Consider the following 21,172-nt stretch of genomic DNA (forward strand, 5'->3'; position numbering starts at 1 on the left):
GGAATACCCCTTTCAAATAATTGAATGGATATTTAAATTGTATTACAACATGTTTATGTAAACTTTTGGTCCTGTTGTACAAATGCGGTAAACAATCATTTCAAATGAATAGTTACAAACATGAATTTTAGACAATTTTTTATATTTATCCATTTAGTGAGATTTGTTTTATTTTGAGCAATGTTGCAATACTGTTGTTAACCTCTAGGTGGTATAGTGTATAGTATAACCAAACGAATTAGTGTGGGGTAGAAAGAGGACAGGTGATATAGAAAAAAAACAGTGAACATAAAGTTATGGAGTTTGAGTATTTGTAAGGAATAGAAGTTCATAAGACATGATATATGGAGTTCATACAATATAAACAATACATCGGTGGCCTAAGTGAGATTAACTAACTGCATTTTGAATGAATTGTATTTGGATGCACCAGCTTGAATCCAGAGGGACTCTTTGTGGAAGCTGTTTGATGCTTTCTGTTTATTCCTGGTTTCAATAAATGTTAAATGAAACGTGAAGATTTACGAGTGCAAAAACTGCAATAAGTTAGTCTGCAGTCTGCTAAACAATATGCAAAACGATTGTAATGTTTCATTTGACATTTATAATCAATATCAAGAGCAACAAACACATTTCTGCCTAAATCAGCCTTTAACTTTTTTTCTCATTTGTGATGTATTAACTTTAAATTACATTTCATTTAAATGACATTAATCTTACAACATTAGGTTATATTGGTGTTATTATGGCACATTTGAGCAACATTAAACAGTCTTTGTATTAAACCATGTCATGCTGCAGCTTAAAGATGACTTTTGTTAATGTTGAGCACATTTACTGTCTATAGTTTGCTATTATTCATATTGGTTGAAATAATTGATTTAATATACATATTTAAAATAGAAGACAATGCAAATGTATAGAAGAATGTTCATTTCATTTGTAAATTTTGGAAAAGTTTATTTCTGACCCTGGTAGTAGTAACCCCTTCATTTTTTAGCATTTGGATTTAACGATTCCCGGTTGATGGTGAGGTATGTAAGATAGATCAAGATTTCATATTCTAATTTTGCTCTTATATTATTATACTGGTTATCGTTGCAGTAATGTCTTGATCAGGGCAAGTTCTGCTATATGTACATTGTGCATATGTGATGTTCATCTGGCTTGTTTGGGGGGAAATTTATTTTGATTTTTGATAAATAATAAAAAATATAAATATAAAACTATATTATTTAGATGGATTTGTCTGTCTTTTATCAGATATTGCTATCGTTATGTGTTTTATTTGTGCTGGGCAAATGTAAACAATAGGTCAACTAGCCAAACTTGACAGAATTGGAGTGGGGCCAAGTTTGCGTGGCTCCTCCCTCAGCCGATGTCATCTGAACTTTTGAAAAACTTGAGATCAGAGCCCGCGAAACAAACAACAGTGTTGAAGAACTGAATCTCTTCGTCGCTAATTTTCTTTACGAAAATCAGGAATATTATTATGTGCTTTTATAGTAGACCTATTGCATAGACTGATCCACAGTCTGTCGAAGACATTTATTTTTCCATCTTTCTTTTTGATGATCTTTCTCGGACTGTTTTTTCTTCAGTTGCTTCTCTTTTTGATCTTTAGATTAAAGAAGTGAAAACTAATGGCATGCTTTCGTTTCATGATGTTCTGAAGCTTTCTGAAGTGACCCTTAAAACAACCAGACAGCCTAAGTTACACCATGTGCAGCATAAACGTTTTGAAAATATGATTTATAAATCGGTTTTATGCGCTTTGTGCTTATGGCTTGCACGTGGTAAGTAGATTATTTTTATTCAAAGTTATTCACATAACAATTAACTTTTGTTGAACTTGAAATAATAGTCTGACTGTTACTTTTTTGTAATGAAGCTTCGTCGGACTGAGAGTTTAGCTGTGAATGCGCTTTGACTTTTAGCTGAATAAAGTATAAAAAAGTTTGGGGTAAATAATTGAGAAGTCTGCAAAATATGTTCATTTGCACAGCTGCATTAAAAATGAATGCATGAAAATGAATGCATGAAGATGAATGCATGAAGATGAATGGACAGGTGAGGTCAGATGACGGATTTGAAAATAATCCGGTAACACACCTTGGACCCGCCTCGCCTTTGTGCGTTTATACTGATGAAAGTGCAAAGTACACTCGAGACGCGCAGACCCCCAAACGATAACTCAACTGCTGAAGAAGATACTGTTACTAATGTAACACGTGCCTTCTACACAATCGCACATGCGTCTATATTAGTTTACCTATAAATATGTGTCTATTTATTTATTGGTGTGTTAGTGAGTGAGTAAAGATGTGTCAGCTTTTACCTTTTTTGTTCTTCAGGTGTGTTTGGTGTTGGTGCAGATGAAGTGAAGTCAGTCTCAGTGATGGAGGGAGATTCTGTCACTCTACACACTGATCTCACTCACATACAGACAGATATACAGATACTCTGGACTTTTAAACTAAACACTCGTTTGGCCGAAATCATTAAAAGGGAACAGATGAACACTTTGTCCGTTAGTAAGGATGTGATATTCAGAGATCATCTACAGATGAACAATCAGACTGGATCTCTCACCATCACAGACATCAAAACTGAACACACTGGACTTTATCAACTACAGATCATCAGTGACAAGATCTCATTCACAAGTTTTACTGTTATTGTCCATGGTGAGCAATGTACAATTATTGAAAATGTACATCTATAGGTTTCTGTAAGTAAACTGTCTATTTCCCTCATATTTTAGCTCGTCTTCCTGTTCCTGTCATCATCAGAAACTCTTCTCAATGTTCCTCATCATCAGAAAGATCTTCAGTGTCAAAATGTGTGTTGTTGTGTTCAGTGATGAATGTGACACATGTGAGTCTCTCCTGGTACAAAGGAAACAGTTTATTGTCCAGCATCAGTGTGTCTGATCTCAACATCAGACTCTCGCTACCTCTGGAGGTGGAATATCAGGATACAAACACATACAGATGTGTGGTGTCCAATCCGGTCAGCAACCAGACTCAACATCTTTACATCAATGTTTTCTGTAGGTCATGTTCAGGTAAGACAGTAGTAAAATGAATTCCCGGTTCGTCAAAATCATGCTTAATGCCCATTTTCTTTATCATACAATGTCTTGGTTGAATCAAACATTGCTAAGTTTATTATATATATATATTTTTTTACAGCACACATGCAGAATCCACATTTGGTGGGAATCTCGTTTTTTCTGGTAATGGTGGTTCTGGTGACTGCAGCTGTGGGAGTAATGTGGTTTCTTTGCAGGAAATCTAGACACATGACAGATGTGGGCAAGTATTATGTGTTTTCTATTGAATTAACTAAATCATCTGTGCAAGAGCGTGAAGTGAAAACTGTGATTTATATTGAAAACAGTTCAGACTCCTGATGAGGAAGAGATTCATTATGCAGATACAACTTGTAATGCACGCCATAATGAGACTTCAGTAAGAGATTGTGTTGCTGTGTGTTGGTATCTTGCTATGTATAAAAAGAATTGCAGTTTGCGCTACTTTTGTAAGTGTTGATCCATCAGGCGTCAAACTGTAATTAGGTGTCAAGCTGTCACATCAGGTGTCAGACTGTCTTAAAAATCTGTAGATGCCTGTGGTGCATTTGTGCTGTATAGGGCTAAAAAACACCCCAGTCAACTGCAGCAAATCAAACCACACACAAACACACATATATATAATTTGTTAACTTGAAAAAGTTCATGAAACAAAAGGCAAGCGTGGTAAACGTTAAAAGACTGAATTGAAATACAAAATGACCTGCTCTATCCATCTCGTTTCTTTGCTTTAGTCTGGATGTCCAGTGTCTGTACAGCATTACAAAGGCAAACACTATAAAATGTGTTAACAAAGAACACAGTTTATATTTTTCACACACTAATTCATAGCAAAGCTAATCCAAACCAATGCAATGAGTCTGAACTTGTTTTTTCTCATGTGTTTTATCTTGTGTGTTTTTACAGAAAGCAGATGACAACACCGTGTACTCAAATGTTACTCAAGAGTCGACATCATCCTCGTATCATCTGTGTGTCTTCAATATGAACCAGATATTTCTGTTGATATAACACATATTCAGTCACAATAGAAATAATCCCAAAATACATTGCTTCAGAAAGTATTATGAAGATAAATGACACTGGAATTCTTTAGAAATTGTTTTCATTGGTACTAGATCTCCATATTAGTATTATACTGTGTCTGTGACATTTTGCTAGTGAATCTGTTCGCATTTCACAGAAAATGTAAGTAAATCTTCATACAATAGATTCTAGATCACATGACTTTTATTACTGGAGACATGCAGTGAATAAGACTATGTTTTTTTATATGGACCATGTTTTAGTACCCTCATTGTGTGGGTGAAAATGCCCTTACATGCACATGTGAACCGCCTGACTGCTTCACTTCAGTGGAAAGAATATTGTTGTGAGAATGTTTCACAGAACTAGGTAGCAGATAATGTTCCTCTTTTTATTATCATTGTACAGGTAGAAGAGTTTGTTTGGTTTGTTTAGTGACAACCACAGAATAATGACCATATTGCACAATGGCAAGTTTGTGGACATTTTATAGGTATAAGGATTGGATGGTTTTTCATTACTCCAATACTTCCTTCTGCTTTAAGTTTTGTAAGGCCTGCCATGTCAGAAACTTGGACCATTTATGCCAAAAACTAAAGTTTATCCATGTGAGAGCGAAACACAGGTAGCCACAAGGTGGCTTTCCAGGAGAGATCTTCAATTGACTCTGTAAACTATTGGGATTAACAGCAGCACCACTCGTAGCATTACAGAGTTAAACTGATGAGGTAAAGTGATGTAACCGAGCACAAACAAGCATTTCCTGCTCTGAGAAAAATAACTTGTAGAATTTATTTGATTAAATCCTCTTAACAATTTGCATGATTTTTTTTGCGCTTTACATTAATTCTGTATGCATTATGGTTCTTTTACTACTTTTGGTTTAGTTTTTTATTGTCTTGGATGTTTTTTTGCTAAATATGTGATTTTCGTTTCTATTCTATGCAGTTTCGATACTTGCTTAGTATTTTTTTCCTAACAGAATGTTGTTGAAACAGATCACAGTAGTGACATGACATGAATAAAATGAATTGTTTTTATAACTTCGACTGATTGTGAGTTAATTGAACAGAGTAGGACACATTTATTATTGTTCAGCTGTTTGTATAATGTACTTACTAAGATTAATGTAATTTTTGCCTTATAATACAGTTACTGTTATGACATCAACGCCATATACCTCCAAAGAAACTAATAATATTTACCATCTAGATTGTATTTTGCCTAAACCTGATGATTACTTGCAGATGTCAGGGCTCACATTCAGGGCTGGATGTGTTCCTGGAAGGACATTAGAAGAAAATTAATATCTCATCTTTTAAAGGGTTTAGATGCACAAGCAACTTTTGGTTGTGCATGCAACGTTTATGGTTTTCATATACTGTGTGTGTAACATATCTATAGGCCTACATATTCGAATAATAATATTACTTTTATTGTTGTTTACTTATCACTGTAAGATATTTATTTTTAAATGTATTTATTTTTTACCAGGACCCCAGCTTTTTCTTCAGCAGGGTGAGCACTCAATTTTTTTTTTTCACAAAACAAAGATGGAACTTGCCGCAGTTCTTTCATTCATTAATCTCCCGAAATGACTTAAAAACACTCACTATTTGGTCAGAAGACCTCTTTGTGGTATGTTCTTACTCAAAATCCTAAAATACTAAATTAAAACCCAGGCAGTTTTTGTAATCAATTAAATTTCTTTGAATTGATTACTTTTCTTTTTATAACAAACTTTTAAAGGCATGTAATATCTAACAAATATGATAATAAATACGATAACTACGGTTTCAAACAAAAGTGTGTTCAGCTTTTAGGTTTTTTATCTTCAGCTGGATTTCTAGCGACGGGGTATACTGATCTTTTATACCTTGTATAGTGTCCATGAACTATCTTAACCCAACCACAATCCTTTCCGAAAAGTAAACTCATGCATGGACTTGACTTCCACGGGTAGCCACACCCATACATTATCAATCTTGAAACCAGTCCATAATATTTGATACACTGGTTAAGAAATAAGCAAAAATAACAGACAAGTAGGCAAAGTAATTGCACATTATTGACATTATATAACATCAGATCAGGTCAGATATCACTGTTTTACTCATGAATGTGTCATTTTCTGAGTTAGTTGAGTTTGTGTTGAAAGAGTTGATGAAGGTTCTTATTGGTCTTATAGGCTGTTTCTCATTGTTCTTACAGAAATATTTTCCATAAAGTTAATATGCCATGTGAGCTGAGGAGACACCACAGTTTGAAAATGAAAATGATACTCAGGAAAAGTTTTATTACAGCATGTTTTCCATGTTTATTTGCAATTTAATTTGTGATTGAACATTATTGGAATTTATAACTTTTTCTTTACTTTTTCTTCAGCAAGTATGCGGCTTAAACTATATGCAACCAATCAAAACATAGAGGGAAAGTATAATAGACAGAATAAGACTTAAAAAGTCTTCCCAAAACTTTAAAGGAGCCAAATTCAGTCTTTGATTGTTTGCAATTTAGTTTTGGCAATATTAGCACCTTTGTACAAACTGAAATGACAGTTTACATTACATTAAGGCAATATTCAAAAAGTACCAGATTGTAAAAAGATGAGATAAAGAAATACATTTCAGTATTGAATATTTGACACTCAAAGATAAAACATGAGGGCGCTCTTGTGTTACAGTAGGGAAGCATTAAGTAAATCATGCTTTATTAAAAGACATTAGGCAAGAGTGTATTTATCAGTTGAATAGTTTAGGAATAGCAGTTGTTTTAGTGCTTGAAGAATTTATTTAAAGCAAAACCACTGTGGTAGCTTCTGTTTTGATAATCTTTTACAAAAGCAGATCTTTGTTCTTGATGTTTTTTATGTGGTTTATGTATAACACAGTCGTTTAAAGACTGTGATTGGTTGGTTGACCAAGAAGGTAAAAAGAGCGCTTTTAAGTATATAGTCATTAGTTTGAAATTGCACATGTCTTTTTTCCCCGTTGGGCTAATAACATATTGGGCCGGGAACGTTCGCTTGGTTCTAACAAATAGGCAGAATTAGCGAGTAGATTGCAACGCAATGATACGTCTTCACTACTCTGATATTGTCAGTATACAGGGTATCGAACGAGCAGACCAATGTATAAAAGCGTGTCTATTATTGGATGCATGTGATCAGTTTGCAATCAAAAAGTTTTTGCAATACATTAGAATTTCATTTCATACATAAAATTTGAATCAATGAAAAACATTAAGTGAATTTGTGCGCCGTTTGTTTTTCTTTGTGCTCACAGCTCGCAAGTTTGGACAAGTAGCGGATTTCCTCCATGAAGCTACTTTCATTTTCTGGATAAAACTTGTAGAGTCAGTTCTTCCTAAAATTTATGTAGGCTATATGAAAATAATAATGTTACAAAGAAGTGATGGTCGATTTAGTCCCATTTCGGATTTGATCTAATAAACGAGCACACTTTACAGACAATGTGGTGTTTGATGAAAACAGACCTCCTGACGAACTGTTGAGTTTTGTTACACTGTTGTAGTTAGCGCTGGGTTCGGGAAAAATAAACGAGAGATGGATCATCTTTAGCATATTTTTTTTTTGTTGCTGACACATCATTCTCACGGTCAGACAGCCATCAGTAAGAGTACCGTAAAACTACTGGAACAAACATAATAACTCAAACGCGTTTTCTATGGCTTAAACCTTTGTGCCCCCTTGTGGTATACACATATACAAAAAAAGACAAGTAGAGCATTACATAAATATCCAACTGAGGACATAATGAACATATTTTAACACGAACATTCATCATGGTTCATAAACCTGGTTTCCTTTGTCTGTGCCTTTGTTTTGCTTGTGGTAAGTAGTGGTGTTTATATGATTTGCATTATTCTGATGAATGATGTGAAATATATTTTTTTATCTCAAGCTGTAGCTGTGGAATAAACGGAGTAATGTATAGCATCGGGGTTCATTCTCACACAGCACAACTGCCTGTTAGACTTATTTACAGTAGGCCTACATGATCTCTGTGTACACTGTAAAACTTTGCTTTAATTTCGCAGCAGGTTTGCCATTAACTTACTGTAGGTTTAATGCACAATTTTGTTTTAAGCATAAACTTTCTTAGTTTATATATTTTTTTTATTCATAAAACAAGACTAAATATATTGGGTCACTTTTCCTGTTATGTAAATGTATAATAATTTAGGAAGTTTTAAATATTTTTGCAGAAATCAAGAGAAAAATGCTTAGGAAGAATGTCCTTTTCTGCAGTGTTGATGTGCTATTGCCACTTCTTCTTGCTCGTTTTAAAACTCAAAAGTCAAAGTGGTTTAATTATTGATCGAAGTAATAGAAAACAGTAGTCTATTAATTGGAAAGCTAAATCAACCTAAAGTGTTGCGTGGATTTTGGAAAAAGTCGTACGTTTCATTGCAAGTTGCAACTTCTGATTCTGTCTCGTTGCGAACATTAACGTTTATAGTATGTCCATATAAACCGCCCAAGCGAACGTTCTTCCGCCCGAATATGTTAGCGGCCCACCGGGATTTGTCGCGGTAAGCCAGATGGCCAGTCCACCCCTGGTGGCCTTGTGTTCAGAAGTGTGGCTGCACTGCTGACATTTTGACCAACTGTTTACCTGAATGGGACTTTAACTATAGCCATACAGTGTATGGCTAATATTATAAAAATGTCTTCTTGTGGTATTTGATGGGGAAATGGCATTCCAGCGTCTGATGTTTCTACGAAATCCGGAGCTAAGACCAGTCAAATTCGGCAAAATGTTTTCTCTTTGTTTATCACAATGTTTATTGTGTGATCGCTTATAAAATGTATTTATAAGAAAAAGCCTAAGAAAAAGCTGTTGAGTTATGCGTCAAAACATTGGTAGAACAAGAACAATAAGAACTATGCAAGATAACAATAGTGGAGCTTGAAAAGGATATGTAAAAGCATAAATAACATGAAGTTTGATTTCTGACAGTTTTTTATTTATTAAATGGGTGGGTTTGGTGTTCCTCATGTGTGTTTGGTGGTGATGCAGATGAAGTGAAGTCAGTGTCAGTGAAGGATGGAGATTCTGTCATTCTACATAATCTTACTATCATACAGACAGATGATTTGATTCAGTGGCAGATTGTCAATCGAGCAACTCATATAGCTGAAATATATAAGCAAAGCATTGATATGTTTGACAGTAATGAGTTATTCTGAGACAGCCTGAAGTTGGACAGTCAGACTGGATCTCTCAACATCACAAACATCAGAATCACAGACTCTGGACTTCATCAGCAGTGACGGAGGATGATTATACAAGATATTCAGTATTACTGTGTATGGTGAGTTTAATTTTATTCTCATGCAGTTTGTTATACTGATTTTTTTAAGCAAGACAGCATGGCCTTTGTTAAATACCTCTCTTTAATGATCACAGACAGTGAATCTGTAGGTATTATTACAAAGAATGTTTTTATTTTTCAACTCATCTGCCTGTTCCTGTCATCATCAGAAACTCTTCTCAATGTTCTTCAGAAAGATCTTCAGTGTCAAAATGTGTGTTGTTGTGTTCAGTGATGAATGTGACACATGTGAGTCTCTCCTGGTACAAAGGAAACAGTTTATTGTCCAGCATCAGTGTGTCTGATCTCAACATCAGACTCTCTCTACCTCTGGAGGTGGAATATCAGGATACAAACACATACAGATGTGTGGTCAACAACACCATCTCAAACCACACACAACATCTAGACATCAATGATGTCTGTCAAACATGTTCAGGTGCTGTAATGAAAGTCAAACACTGGGAGAGATTTAAGTAATAAAAAGACAATAATGACAGTTTCATCTTTGGGCTTTACAGATCACCAGCCTTCACATGTCATAGTGCTGATAGCTGTCGCTGTGATATTGCCGGTGGTCATAAGTGTAACTCTATTCTGGCGCTTCGAAAAGTGTAAAAAAATCACCAAGAGACGGCAAGTATTTTAATGCAAAAATATTAACTATAAAAAGAATACAAACCAATGTGAACATTTCTTATGTTAAACATGTGATTATATTTTTTTAACAGATCAGACTCTGGAGGAAGAGGTACTTTACACAGAACCAAACGTCTCTACACAATTGTTTCATATCGTGGTAAGATAATTTAACATTATTATCTGTTTCTTCTATGTATTGTTTGTTTGAACTATTATATTGAATGATATTGAACACGGTCACCCACTGTTTGGTTTAAAAGGGACAATCTGTTTGATAAACATAACCAGAAAATGTATATTCACATGTTTATACTTAAAACAACACAGAATTTAGAGTTGAAACAACCCAGTACAGACACAGGCTTTAAAAAAACCCAACCTTTTATTTTTGGAATGATGCTTCACTGGTTGAGCATCAAAGAAAATACAAAACCATGTCAAATCAAATGTACAGTCTATTGTGCTTGTACTATTTATGCTTTAGTTTATTATTGTCTGGCATTGTGTTTTGCTAAATGTGTGAAATTCCTTTCTTTTTTATTCAGTCTTCACTTTAATCTTTGTTCAGTAACTTTTTTTTTTTTTTAACAGAATGTTGTTGAAGCAGAACGCTGAATACAATTATTTATATTTATGTACATTTGGCTGGTTTTGAAAATTTCTAAAATGTTGCTTGCGTTGTATTTGCAACAATGAATAATACGCATGTATCCAACTATGTTCATTTTAATTCATTAATATACAATAGTTTATTGTGAACTATAATATTTGTTCTTGAGATTTTAATAGTAAGTGTTAAATTGTGCTGCAACGTCAGAACCAACTGCAGTGCCGCACATCACCACCAGAGGTCTGTTTCCTTGAACTAAGAAGGGGAACTCCATTTAACTTTATCTTAATCATTATTTAAGTATTTAGTAATTGGATATATTTTTGTGCAATTTTGATTGTTGTGCACTAACAGACTCAACTCAAGCACTATGTATGTTAATGATGAGGGATTCAAAGACAAACTACAGATGGACAGTCTGACCGGATCTCTCACCATCACAAACATCAGCGTGAAAAACACTGGACCTTAATTGGAAGGCACAAAAAAACATGATTTTGGAAGAAAAAAAAAACAGAGTTATCTCGTTTTGGAACCAAACTCATATATTGTCCAGTTGAAAGAGTGGATGATTAGTTGGGATGGTCCTCATAGTTATTAATGAAAGTTTTTGTAAGACAGAAGATATTATAAGCTGAATATCTCACTTTATAACTTCTGTTGATCTTACCTTCTTCATTTTGTAGTATTTATGTTTCCTTCTGTTATTTTATCTTCTGTGATGATCTTCGGGGTGGTCTTTAAGATGTCTTATATGCATTATGTGAAAATGAGACTTGGAATAAGTTTAGGTTTTTACTTTCGGGTCGAACATTGTTTGAAGCAATCGAATACGCTAAATATTCAGCACTTTATTCAGCATATGGGGCTTCAGGGGTTTAGGCCTATGTGTGACTGAGGGATGGAATGAGACTTTTTTTAAAACCTGCCAAAACATTTCTCTACTTACTATCTTTATTTCCTCAAGTAGAGGGGGCATTTCAAGTCTTTCTGTTAATGCACTTTTAGTTTTGTCAATATCAGCACTTTAGAACTTAAAATGAACTTGCATAAAACACTAAAAAAATCAGAAGAACATTAAAGAAATTCAATAGAAGAATATTTCTGCTGTCCGTTGTCACTTACTTTCACTTTATTACACTGCACGAATCGCGACATATATTCTCTGATAACAACTGCTCAAAACTAAAATCACACGTAACCCAGATGCTGAAATTATCAGAAAGGAACCTTTTAATATTAAATCCAAAATTACACATAATTATGTCTTTTTATAACATGAATGAAAATATGTTTATAAATTAAACCAAATCGCGTGCTGATGGCATTTGAACATCGTGTCTTAAAACGCGGAATTTCTCTGCGGAGGGTCTGCATTCATAAACAAATTGTTTATAAAATATTTTAAAACAATATTTAATGGTCCTTACCTTCCTTATGAGGCAAATAAGCGGGATAATGTACATGTAGCCGGTTGTTGTCGCAGGAATAAACCCCCTTCAGTGTGATTATTTATTAACATTTAACCTATTAAATGTTCCTCACAGGTAATTATGTTCCTGCATGTGTAAAAATCTATCAGCAGAGGGCGCGCTTTACTTTCTCATGTCTTCCGACTCGAGTGGAAAATGAAATAATTCAAAATATATTAACATAACTATATATGGGCTATATATGCATAGATGAAGGGACAAACAGGTTATAAAACACAGGTGAAAACAATACATGATAACGAGACAAAGCATGTTGGGAACTGGAGTCCTCAAAAAACACAGACAGAGCACAGAGTGGAATGGCGCCCTCAGGTGGCGAATAGAGGTGCCAGGGAGCGACAGTAAAATGTACATTGAATATGCACATTTTTCATTATATTATACTGTTTCTATAGAAATCTGTAGGCTGTATTGTATCTTCATGTAAGGTCTAGGACTGTAAATTCCACTTGCATTAATGATTTTATAGATGCAATATCATGCACTTTTTCAGAGGTGGTTATTGGCCTTTAACTGTTAACTATTAACCTTAAGTAATATTTTTGTATTAAACAAATGCTCTATAATCTATTGTTTCATATATTCTTAATCTCTATATTCATATAGAAGGTTTTTAGCATAAAATGGGGTTTGTTCATTTTAAAGATCTGCAAATAGTTTTACAGTATACAGGTGAGGGGCTTCCTATTGCTTTTACACAAACATCCTTTGTTTGGTTGTTACAACTTAAACTATATCTTGCAAAATCAAACAGTTTGGAAGTAATGCGTTTTGTTCAGAATTCTAGGAGCCATATTTTAGTTTTAGCAAAATTAAACTTTTTAAAGCTTTCAGATTGTAAAAATAATAAAAAAATAAAATAGAGGAATATTTCTGTGTATTGAAAATATGCCACTCACTTGGTTCAATTATATGTTGTGACTTGCTTGTTAAGATTTTATTATAAATATGTCACCAGAGGGCGCTCTTGACAAATGTGTCACAGGAGTGGAGCATCTTCGGTGCCCTTTTTGAGCCTAATCATGAAAACGCACTGTTGGCTTTAAAATTGCTGTAATTTATGAATTCTTTGGAATACAGACCTAGAGTTGGTTTTGCTTACAGGAGAGAATTCGCCGATTATTGCTGAAAAAAGAAATCACTCGTAATTTTGTGTTTATTACAATAAACAAAAAAAATATTTGTTTTTCTTATTTAAAAAAATTAAAAATATAGTTACAAAAATTAAAGATCAGCCCCATATTTTAAAAAGTCAAAGTCCCAAGGATCATCGATTGTTGTATCAAGTTTGGTCTTGAAACACTACGTTTTGAGGGTTTATTTTTAGCTGATCTACCAACAGAATCCACTAGGTGGCCCCTTGGGCTTTCATTGGATTTAACACTAAATCTGAAATTTGACCACAGATGCTTTTTTCACTTTTTTACTTTACCAATTAACAGACACAATGGACAAATACAAAAGCATAGGAACATGTAAACAAAACAATAAATCTGTATGAAACTATATTTTTGATGCACACTCATTTATGAATCAATTATGATTTATCTAACAATTACTCTTCCTACATACATTATTCTAGTGGTTGAAGGATTTATTTAAAGTAAAACCCTGCTGTGTCTTTGACAATCGTTTACAAAAGTAAATCTTTGTTCTTGATGTTTTTTAGGTGGTTTGATTTACACAGAGCAGGTGAGAACTTTTACTCATCACCCTTCATCTCACCGAAAACTGCAGAGCTCAGGAGGTGAAACGTTTCATTGAAAGCTTTTGGGCCCTGAACAATTGCTCAATATCATAAATAAAAAGCTCTGCAGGCCATAAAAGTCTATCCACAGCCAAATGGTGCCATCGAATATAAATGATCAGGGGCTGAATATTGACATGAGTGTTATGACTGTCGCATGCTATCACAAAGAGTTCAGCTTACATCCTCTTTCTCTAGGATACTGACGAAAGATAAAATGTGTTCTCAGCTGATGTTTGTTTCAGGGTTTGTGTTAGAGACACACATCTAATGCAGGTTCCATCATCACATGCACGCTTAAAAAAGTCCTTAAAAGATTCTTTATCCGTCTTTATGGTTCCTAAAACCCTTTTACATCCACATGACGATTCTGTTGAACAAAAGGTTTATTGCAGTCAGAAAAGTTTCTTCAGGCAACTGTGAATGTGAAATGTGAACTGATGATGTGAAAAGCTCTGTGTGGCTGAGTCGGGAGATTCACAGGATGTGGTCTTTAAACACATTATAGGAGAAATGAGGTTATAAATAACTGACAACTGATGTCAGAAGCTCTATTTAGCTAGAAGACTGCAGATCTGAATTCTTTAATTTAAACAGCCTGCCATGTAGAAATATTAAAATACAATTGATTTAACGATTTTATGCGGGTTAGGGTTAGTCACACGACACATCACAATGGTGAAGTGAAGCCTGCTTAACAAAAGATGGTTATTGTCATTACAAAAAGGAGGAAGCATCCGTAAACTTATCCGTATGAGTCCTGATGACCTGATTACGTTTTATACGTCAGCCTCTGTTTGGACTCACTGGTGACTCCTTTAAAGTAAAATGTTTAATTTGTGAATGACATAGTTTCTGATGTTCTCTCACAGTAATATCCGGTCTACAAATCATCAGCTATTGACAAGAGGAGCAAACATACATCACTACAAATGTGCAGCTTAATATCGCACACAAAAACATTTTTGGTAGATTAAATGAACCGTTTGTCAGGAAACTTATTTAGCAGGTCTTCATGCACCTTGACCCACTCTGGCTCAGTGTGCATGTCAGCGTTTGATGTCTGGTGCTCTTGTTTTTGGCCAGTATGGTATCTAGCACAACTTCAAGCAGTGGTCTTGTTGTATTTGGTTGAAAACAGCATCAGGTGTATTACTGGATACATGCAGTAAACGTGTCTGTGGTTTTTATTTCGTACACAGTGTGTTTCTACAGCGAGAGGAGGAAAGTTCATTTTCTCACAAGCTCATGTGAACCCTCTGACCCCCTCGCATCAGTGGAAACAAATGTTGTGAGAATGATATAAGACTTTAATGTAGTGATGTTTCCAAACTGGAGCTTAATAGGTTGTGTAAATAAGGAGGGAAAAGGATTCTTATCTTCATACGAGATTCATTGATTCACCTTCTCATTACATTTTATAACAAAGTTAAAAGCTCCTTGTTGCCCTGTGTACGGAAAAAAACTTGAATGGCTTTTTTCAACCTCTTGTTCTTGTGACTGTTTTTGTGGAGGGAATGGAGTCGTTTACACAAAGAACAAACACAAGCTCACAAAACTGGTCCTTGTGTCCTTAACCAAACTTAAGTTTCAAGATCTCTATCTCCATCTCCATACAACTTCACACAGCTTGGTGTCAGTGGATTTAAATAAAGAATCATAGACTCAACTGTAAAAATGTCCAAATGGCTAACATTAACCTACACAATAAAACTAATCAGTAATTCACTGAAAGGTTAACAAATGGAAACAGCTCTATCATACAGGAAGTCTCACCCACAATTGACATTTAGCCACAGAATTACTGACCGTATGGACCAGTTTCACATATCAATGGCAGGTTAGTTTTGTTTAGAACAACAGCTGTACTATATGCCAAAAAATTAAAGTTTATCCATGTGAAAATAAAAACAGGTGATGGTTTGCACATACAGAATGAGCTAAATATTTTTACTGAAAAGGAAACCGACATCCAGAACCTATAGATGTAAAACGGAGGTGCTATTTTATTCTCTGCAACAAACCACAGCCAGTCACCATTCAGGTCTCAGACAAATAAAGGTTTGTCTGACCAGACATGCAGTGCAGGTGCATTGGGTTAGATGTAAAGCAATGGTCACAATGGTCACTCGCGTCTATAAGAAAATCCTTATCCAGGCACGTTAAACCATCAAATTTATGTCGAACAAGAAACCTTCTTTACCTGTTTAAATTTATTTCCTAAGAATTAACTTAAGTTAACTTCCCTTAAGAGAATTTCCAACCATCATTTATTATTAATCCACAGGTGCAGTTGAAAGGTAAATAATAGATAGATACTCTACTGCAACACTGCACACATATGCTGAAAACAAACATGACTTTACAATATAAAAGAAAATACTGACTATATACTATTAAGTTCAGCTGTTGGATTTTTTTATGAATATCTACTTCCGTTAAAACCGCAGCATTCTAACATTAGCTGGTATTTAGATGGAAAGTTTATTCCACTTTTTTAAGAGAAGGAGGAGTTAAACTGAGAACGAAAACTGATGTTTGAGAGCAGACGTGTATTACCTGTCTGTGAGCCGTCACTGCATGTTGTTGGATTACTTCTCTCTGTTGGATGTATTTTATTTGTGAGAATATGTAGCAGAACAGAAAACAGTCTTTTAAAGTGGATTATCTGGTTGACAGCCTTCAAGAGTCTTTTATTTTCTCTCCGGCTTTGTTTTTGTGCTATGTGGAGTTATTGTCAGAAGAGTATTTTGAGTTTTTTCTGCCTGCATCAATTGCTAATGGAAGGTATGTAATGTATTTTCCTTAAGGAATATGAAGATTTTATTTTAGGTTTTTTGATGTAAAGTGGAAACTGCATTCTTTCATTGAACTTCAAATGCAATCAAGACTTCTTGAGCTGGTCTACAGCATCTTTACAGTCAATAACCTCCTGTTTGGTCTCTAGCTGTTTTTTATTTATTATATGGGTGGGTTTTCTGTTTCAGGTGTGTTTGGTGTTGATGCAGATGAAGTGAAGTGAAGTCAGTGTCAGTGGAGGAGGGAGAATCTGTTACTCTATACAGTGATGTTACTGACATACAGAGAGATGATCACATAGTTTGGATGTTTGGACCTCAAGAGACTTGTATTGCTGAAATTTATAAGAAAATCACTGAAATGTATGAAAGTAATGAAATATTTAGAGACAGACTGAAACTGAACACTCAAACAGGATCTCTCACTATCACAAATATCAGAATCACAGACTCTGGACTTTATAAACTACTGATCTTCACAAATAGAGGAACTTCATATAAGAGATTCAATTTTACCGTCTACGGTGAATTTTCTTTATGCAGCCTTATACCTACAACTAACAGATGTAATAATTCCTAAACATATAATAATATTTTGTTTCATATTTTAGCTCGTCTTCCTGTTCCTGTCATCATCAAAAACTCTTCTCAATGTTCTTCATCATCAGAAAGATCTTCAGTGTCAAAATGTGTGTTGTTGTGTTCAGTGATGAATGTGACATATGTGAGTCTCTCCTGGTACAAAGGAAACAGTTTATTGTCCAGCATCAGTGTGTTTGATCTCAACATCAGACTCTCTCTACCTCTGGAGGTGGAATATCACGATACAAACACGTACAGATGTGTGGTCAACAATCCCATCACAAACCACACACAACACCTCAACTTCAATGATGTCTGTCAAACGTGTTCAGGTGCTGTAATGAAAGTCAAACACTGGGAGAGATTTAAGTAATAAAAAGACAATAATGACAGTTTCATCTTTGTGCTTTACAGATCTCCTGCCTTCACATGTCATAGTGCTGATAGCTGTTGCTGTGATATTGCCGGTGGTCATAGGTCTAATTCTATTCTGGCGCTTCCAAAAGTGTAAAAAATCACCAAGAGACGGCAAGTATTTAAATGCAAAAATATTAACTATAAATAGAATACAAACCAATGTGAACATTTTAATGTTAAATATGTGATTATAATTTTTTTAACAAATCAGGCTCTGGAGAAAGAGGTACATTACCAGGAACCAAATGTCTCTTCACAACCGTTTCATATTGTGGTAAGATAATTTATCATTATTATCTGTTTCTTCTATGTATTGTTTGGCTGAATTATTATATTGAATTATATTGAACACAGTCACGCAGCATTGGGTTTAAAAGGGACAACCTGTTTGATAAATGTAACCAGAAAATTTATATTTATAAGTTTATATTTTATAATTTAGAGTTGAAACAACCCAGTACAGACCCAGGCTTTAAAACAACCCAATCTTTTATTTTTGGAATGATGCTTGACTGGTTGAGCTTCAATGAAAATACAAAACCATGTCAAATCAAATGTACAGTCTATTGTGCTTGTACTATTTTTGCTTTAGTTTATTATTGTCTGGCATCGTGTCTTGCTAAATGTGTGAAATTCCTTTCTATTTTATTCAGTCTTCACTTTAATCTTTGTTCAGTAACATTTTTTTTTCTTTTTTTTTACAGAGTGTTGTTGGAGCAGAACGCACAGAATACTCTCGTGTAGTGACGTGATATGAATAAAAGTATTTATTTTTATTTAACTTTGGCTGCATGTGATTTCATTAAATAGAGCATTTTTGTTATTGTTCAGCTGTTTGTAATGACATATTTACATTATCTAAGATTACATGGCATATGACACAGATCATTTTTATGACGTCAAAGCATACGTGTCACTCACTTGCTTCAATTTGGTTGATTTTATAAAGTATATATAGCAAAAGTGGGCTATGATGACACACTTGAAACTGTTTTATTCTGAGCTGAGTAAGTAAAATAAGTCAAACTTGCATTGCAGCATGTGTGTTTGGGTGTTGGCTTTAATTGTTTTTTTTATCAGTATTTCTCCTTTTGTGGAGTTATTATCAGCAGTCATCTTCCTGGTAAAACCTGTTCCCACCTTCTGCGCTGTATCTCTGCTGGAAGAGATAAGAGAGGTAAGGTTCAAAGGTCAAAATCTAGCCTTTGAGTTTAGGCTTTATAGTGAAATAATTTATAGGCCTTTTTTACTCAATATTTCCTCATTCATATGTTGCATGTTTTGGTTTAATTTTGTGTGCTATTTAGTGCTTAGAAAATACTTTTTAAGTTTAATGTGGTGCAAACTTTGCACTTTAAATCACTTTAATTGCACTTTAAATCAGTGAGTTTACTGTAAATGGAAAATTACAGTTCCTACCCTATACATTATACTCTTTATTATATTCATTTAAGTATTATACATTAAATAATGCTTAAGCTAGAAGATTCTTCCTGTAATTCTCAAGACACTATAATATTAAAGACTAGACATAAAAAAGGTGTTTACGAGTTTACATGACCACAATAGAACTCGTTCAAGGCTTTATTAAAGTCTCTGTCTCATAACACTGTATATATTTTCAAGGGCTGAACTTGCAGAAATTGTTTGAACATTTTAGCAACGTCACAGAACATGTTCTTACATGCAGTAGCATACAGAGCTTGTCATGCGTGATACCAAAGTAAAAATCTAACCCGCCACCATCATCACTAAGGATAATTGAGCTCTTCTGCCCTCTGCTGTCTGCTGTGATGTACTGCCGTGTAAAGTCACAAAACATATAAACAGAAGAGTAAATCTGGCCAGTTGGCAATAATGCGTGTTTTTCTGTGTCTTTGGTGTTAAAAATTGCCCATGCGTGTATTAGACACGTAAAATATATATTCGTACAGAAATTTCATATTTTACATTTTTTTGTGTCTATTTTGAAAGATCTAAAATCATGCTCGCATTGTATTTGTAACAATGAATAATACGCATGTATCCAACTATGTTAATTTTAATTCATTAATATACAATAGTTTAACGTGAAGCAATATTGGTTCTTGAGATTTTAATAATAAGTGTTAAATTGTGCTGCAACGTCAGAAGCAACTGCAGTGCCGCACATCACCACAAGAGGTCTGTTTCCTTCAACTAACACCTTGTAACTTTATCGTACTAATTAAAAATGATTTACGTTTATTTTTTAAGCCAATAATAGGTTATACAATATACAATACTTAAATAATTAAAAAAGAATATTATGAATACAACCATCAGCAGCACAAATGCACTTACGTTCATGAATGGTGCTTTACTGGTACATAGAAAACAGAAGCACCTTAAAGATCTGTTGCTGTTTCTACTTGATGGTAAATTAAGATTTTGACTGGTTTGACTGGTAAAAAAATAAAAATGTTAATAATAAATAGTTTTGATTTATAATCGTGAATTATTCAGTGTTGTTCATTTTGTTGTGTATTTAATTTCAGCTGCGGATGTTCCGAATTGTCATCTAATGGCTAAAATACCTTTTGCTCAGATTTTCAGTCTGTGCCAGTCTGCAGATTTTATCAGTTAGTGTGTTTCTATGTGAAACTTTCATAAAGTTTGCAAGTTATGACTAGTTAAAAAAATCTGTTCCGATTTTAAAATACTTGTAGCATACCACTGGTAGACGCCAGGGGGATGCATTTAGAGCAAATGTAAATGCAAATGAGATGATGCTTAATAGAAGTATTTAGTAATTGGATATATTTTTGTGAAATTTTGATTGTTGTGCACTGAAATTATACATAGCAGACTCAACTCAAGCCCTATGTATGTTAATGATGAGGGATTCAAAGACAAACTACAGATGGACAGTCTGACCGGATCTCTCACCATCACAATCATCAGCGTGAAAAACGCTGGACCTTAATTGAAAGGCACAAAAAAACATGATTTAAAAAAATAAAACAGAGTTATCTCGTTTTGGAACCAAACTCATATATTGTCCAGTTGAAAGAGTGTTGGATTAGTTTTGTAAGATGGTCGTCGTATTAATGAAAGTTTTTGTAAGACAGAAGATTTTAAGCGTAATATCTCACTTTATAACTTCTGTTGAATTTATCTTCATGTAGTATTTATGATTCCTTCTGTTATTATATCTCCTGACATGCCACCTGAGCTGAGGAGACGCCATATTTATTTTTTAAGATGTCTTATATGCAGTATGTGAAAATGAGACTTGGAATAAGTTTAGGTTTTTGTACTTTCTGGTCGAACATTGTTGGAAGCAATCGAATACGCTAAATATTCAGCACTTTATTCAGCATGTGTGATTTTTTGTCGGGGCTTACAGCAGGGTTACCATTATTTTCCTGTTATTTTAACAGTTAATTCCTGTTAATGTTTTTTTAC

The 21,172-nt window shown here is 34.3% G+C and overlaps 1 protein-coding gene and 1 pseudogene across 1 annotated transcript; both read left to right on the forward strand.

The window, feature by feature from the left end:
* The first annotated feature begins 1,458 nt into the window (after window positions 1–1,458).
* Window positions 1,459–11,181, forward strand: LOC130430632 (natural killer cell receptor 2B4-like). Its single transcript, XM_056759791.1, has 7 exons — window positions 1,459–1,796; window positions 2,355–2,687; window positions 2,765–3,067; window positions 3,195–3,317; window positions 3,403–3,473; window positions 4,001–4,065; window positions 11,064–11,181. Exons 1-7 carry the CDS (start codon window positions 1,649–1,651, stop codon window positions 11,179–11,181), a joined length of 1,161 nt encoding a protein of 386 aa, XP_056615769.1. The 5' UTR covers window positions 1,459–1,648.
* Window positions 11,182–16,729: 5,548 nt separating this feature from the next.
* LOC130430633 (V-set and immunoglobulin domain-containing protein 1-like) lies at window positions 16,730–18,527 on the forward strand (annotated as a pseudogene).
* Window positions 18,528–21,172: the final 2,645 nt, after the last annotated feature.

The sequence above is a fragment of the Triplophysa dalaica genome, chromosome 10, assembly GCF_015846415.1.
Source record: "Triplophysa dalaica isolate WHDGS20190420 chromosome 10, ASM1584641v1, whole genome shotgun sequence".
NCBI lineage: Eukaryota > Metazoa > Chordata > Actinopteri > Cypriniformes > Nemacheilidae > Triplophysa > Triplophysa dalaica.

Excerpts from the sequence above, each read along its gene's own strand:
- LOC130430632 (XM_056759791.1), top strand. The coding sequence starts at position 1,649 with ATGCTTTCGTTTCATGATGTTCTGAAGCTTTCTGAAGTGACCCTTAAA. Across the intron at positions 3,474-4,000 it reads CACGCCATAATGAGACTTCA|AAAGCAGATGACAACACCGT; the intron begins GTAAGAGATTGT and ends GTGTTTTTACAG. Across the intron at positions 4,066-11,063 it reads ACATCATCCTCGTATCATCT|ACTCAACTCAAGCACTATGT; the intron begins GTGTGTCTTCAA and ends GTGCACTAACAG.